The sequence below is a fragment of the Phalaenopsis equestris genome, unplaced genomic scaffold, assembly GCF_001263595.1.
Source record: "Phalaenopsis equestris unplaced genomic scaffold, ASM126359v1 Scaffold000002, whole genome shotgun sequence".
Classification (NCBI taxonomy): domain Eukaryota; kingdom Viridiplantae; phylum Streptophyta; class Magnoliopsida; order Asparagales; family Orchidaceae; genus Phalaenopsis; species Phalaenopsis equestris.
Window position 1 is genome coordinate 49909326 of NW_018164444.1, and position 4162 is coordinate 49913487.

General features: G+C 40.4%; 1 protein-coding gene across 1 annotated transcript; it reads left to right on the forward strand.

Moving 5' to 3' along the window:
• The first annotated feature begins 2088 nt into the window (after window positions 1–2088).
• LOC110018780 (protein P21-like) lies at window positions 2089–4162 on the forward strand. The gene is made up of 2 exons (XM_020716219.1): window positions 2089–2203; window positions 3481–4162. Exons 1-2 carry the CDS (start codon window positions 2089–2091, stop codon window positions 4050–4052), a joined length of 687 nt encoding a protein of 228 aa, XP_020571878.1. The 3' UTR covers window positions 4053–4162.

Genomic DNA, 4162 nt, shown 5'->3' on the forward strand with positions numbered 1-4162 from the left:
GAACCCTTGCTTATTTAACACTACACCCGGGCTCCGGTGTAGCGGCCCTTGCACACTTTTCATTGTATTCAGGCTATACAGCGCGTCGCTTCCAGGGGACGCCCTAGCACTTACACAATGATCAAAAGGATTCATGTCATGATTTTTTTGACAAGTTTTACGCTGGCTGTCGACTACCTAACGCAACCCTCCACTTTTCTCATCCGGGCTTGGGACCGGCAACGGCAGTGTTTCATTGTAGCATTATATATTATGATAAAAATTATTATAGCTTCAAAGGAAGATTTACATAAACATATAATTCAATTCCTATATATTCACATATTTAACATCTATACTTCAATTTTTGTATACATGCCACCTCATTCGTGTATAAAAGGTTAACTTTCTAAACATTTTAATGGTGACATTTTTTATGTGATGTGAAAGATTGAGGTGATATAAATCCCAAAAAGCAAAATTTATAATGTTAGATATGTAATTACATATCAGTTGGGTGATATGCATGTAAATAAATATCTCCTTCAACTTGCATTTACAACGAACTTGACGATTCAAAATTGGACTTGTCAACCTGACGCCGTTCTATTAAGATACAGCTCGCGAAGAAGATGAATTTATGGGGAAGGCCGTGCAAACTGTTGAAATTATGCATGTTGCTGTCATTTGAATCGTAGTATCAAAATAAAGTAAAATTTATTGCAAATGCTACCATCTAATTCAACAACTTTAGCCATTTTTATTTCAAATATGGAAAGTGCTGCATTAATTATAAAAATGGTACAAAAATTATCAGATCATTAGCTATATGATTAGATTTTAATATATGTATATATAGGGGAATTTACACTAATACCAACCAAATCTTTCATATATATCACATAAAAAAATATCGACATCTATCATCAGATTTGAGTAATGATAATTCAAATTAATTGAAGTATAGATGTTATTAGAAGCATAATTACATATGAATTGAGTGTTATGCATGCAACTTATTCGTGTGTGTGTGTGTATTACATATCAAAATCAAGAATTTAATTACTTTATTCTTGTTTTTAGGCTTGCTTAATGTTTGATTATTTTCACCAAATCTTAATTGTAAATGCATGTAGGCTTTGGCACTCCTAATAGTAATTGTTTGAATTTACTCTTCAATTTGATCGAACCTTGATGCGTGCTAGAAAATTCATGGTAATAGAGTAACAAATGATCGTCTTAGTGTTGTACGAGAATTTAGCACACACGGATAACATAAGAGAAGTATGCAGGAGGAGACACATTGACTTTTTACATGGAAAACCATTGAAAAGGGGAAAACTATGGGGTCTAGCCTAGTTGAAATAATCCACCATCAATGATGAGTACATAGGCTCATTCTTCTCCTAAATTAGTGAAGATGGAATTACAAAGAAAGTTGTTGTATAACTATAATATGGCTGCAGTTCTTGGTGACAATATGTTGCAAGGATCACTGTTGATTGTTGTGGAGGTAGTAGTCCATCGTGAGTGTTGTAGATGGGTTCTTCAGAAACGTTGATTGGTCAAAGAAATTGTGGTAAGCAGTTACGAGAGTTGTGGACCACATAGACCATAGTGGTGGGTATGAATGTCGTTTGTAGGCTGCCAGGGGCCAGAGTTGGGAGTCTGCATGAGCTGTGAGCTAGTTAGGTCATAGGGGCGAGTATGAATGACGTTCGTAAGCCGCGAACACTGAAGTTGGGAGCTGCATGAACTGTGAACTACGTAGGTCGTAAGGGCGAGTATGAATGACGTCCGTAGGCCGTGGGGGCCAGAGTCGGGAGCTGCAAGAGCTATGAACCATGTAGGTCATAAGGGGTGAGTATGAATGACGTTCATAGGTCGTGGGGGCCGGAGTCAAGAGCTACCCAAGCTATGAACCACGTAGGTCTTAGGGATTAGTATGAATGATGTCCATAAAGAGTTAAGAGTTGCACTTGTGAACCAAGTAAGTCGTCGTTGACACATGGACTGTAGTGATGACCTCATGTCCCACGACGATGACTGGCACCGTCTGGTTGTTAGTGATCGACGATGATTGGTGTTGATCGATGGTGACGGTCGACAATGGCTCACAGTGATCGGCGGGTGTCGATGACCTCTGGCGATGGTCAATGGCGATCGACGGTGGTCGATGATGATCGGGAAGGTGCTGGACTTCTGCTCCTTCTCAAAGCTTCCGGTTCTCTCTGAAGCTTCAACCTCCACCTTCATGTGAGGGGTGGGGTTCTATTCATAGTGTTCAGGGTGTCATTATTGCATGAATATAAATATGTTTAATGGACATTTATGTGTCTTAACAATGTTGAAATTGAGCAATCTTGGGTGCATTAGATTCGTCTTGTTGAGACGCTCGATTCGACTATAAACTTGTCAGATTTGGAAATCGTTTGACCTTTCAAATATGTCCAAAAATCTTTCAAGAATGGTTTAATGACTTAATCTGGGCTTGATTTGACTCGGATTGGAATGACTTTGATACCATTAGGTCCGTCTCATCGAGCCGGTCAGTTTGACTATAAGTTTGCTAAAATTGGAGCTCTGGATGAGTTTTATCAAGGTTTGAACATCACTTACTTAAAATATTATCTCGAGATCTGTGTCATGCTTCGAGATTCGAGTCGAATAATAAGAACTTTTTGGTGGTGTATCAAACGTAATGGTTCAGCATGAGACCAACTTCTAAGACATATCTAATTACATCGGTCGAGCCTTCACCCATTTTCAATGCCAAATTCATATCATACATCCATAGTCAATATCAATCCCATCATAATCTTATTTATGTAGTCTTTTTCTATAAACATGCCCGATGAATATCTAAGTCTCATACAACATGCAAACATACATATATCACAAATCTCTCAACCACTAAGCCACCCAAAGTGGCTTGCATATATCACAGATCAGTTATGTAAAAAATATGTTGATTTTATGTGTATAAAAGGAAAAATATATATATTAGGCACCGATGTCCCTATGTATGGACAACTGTTTGAGATTTGAATACGTTGATGTGCTCGAATTTTAAATGTTATCCGCGCATCCATACCCATTATACAATACATTAATACTCAAATCAAGGAATATTCTAATTTTCTAGAAAATATTAAAAAAAAAAAATCATACCTTGACTGAATAAAATATTGCATCCTTGCACCAATTAGACCTCCATCTTCCCCATATCGTTATCAAACAAACAACATGCATCCAACGGTCAAAATATCAAATCAACACGAGCAACCAAGTTTTCCACAAACCCCCCCATCATTTTCTTTCATATAAATCTTCCCCCTCCCCCAAAATCCAATCCCCAAACTATCTAAATCATCTTCTTCAATCTCCCCTACACACCTACCAATCATGTCCTCCTCCTCCTCCCCTCTCCTCCTCCTCCTCCTCCTCTTCCTCCCCCTCTCCCAATCCACCACCTTCCTCATCTTCAACAATTGCTCCCAAACCACACCCCCGACAGCGGCGGCGGCCTCGAACTCCCCCCTTCCCAAAACTGGACCTTTTCCATCCCCACCACCAACGCCACCTCCGGCACTATCTGGGCTCGCGCCAACTGCACCACCGACTCCTCCGGCAACTTCACCTGTCTCTCCGGCGACTGCTCCGGCGCCCTCAACTGCACCTCTTCCCCCTCCTCTCCCGTCACCATTGTCGAATACTCATTATTCCAATGGGGAAACAATGATTTCTACGACATCTCCCTCAACAACGGATTCAATCTGCAGGTTGAAATCACGCCCACCGGAGCCGGCAACTGTAGCTCGGTGAAGTGTGTGGGGGACGTGGACGGCGAGTGCCCGTCGGAGCTGAGGTCGGCGGGAGGTTGCAAGAGCGCGTGCGATGTGTATAAGACGGATGAGTATTGTTGTAATAAGGTGGGGAGTTGTTCGCCAACCAAGTATTCGAGGTTTTTTAAGAAGCTGTGTCCTAATGCTTATAGCTATTCTATGGATGATCAGACCAGCACATTTACATGCACTTCGGGTGAGGATTATAGGGTGACGTTTTGTCCGTAGGGTGATTTGATCGTATGATATTATGTGTGTTTATGAAGTATGTTACTTTGGATGTATTTAATTTTGATGTATATGGGGTTATATGTGAATTTATGAGAATAAGGAGGATA

What these genes read in the sequence shown, in the direction of transcription:
- LOC110018780 (XM_020716219.1), top strand. Translation starts at nt 2,089, where the DNA reads ATGGCTCACAGTGATCGGCGGGTGTCGATGACCTCTGGCGATGGTCAA. An exon ending in GCTCCTTCTCAAAGCTTCCG is followed by an intron (nt 2,204 to 3,480) that starts GTTCTCTCTGAA and finishes AATTGCTCCCAA; the next exon opens with ACCACACCCCCGACAGCGGC.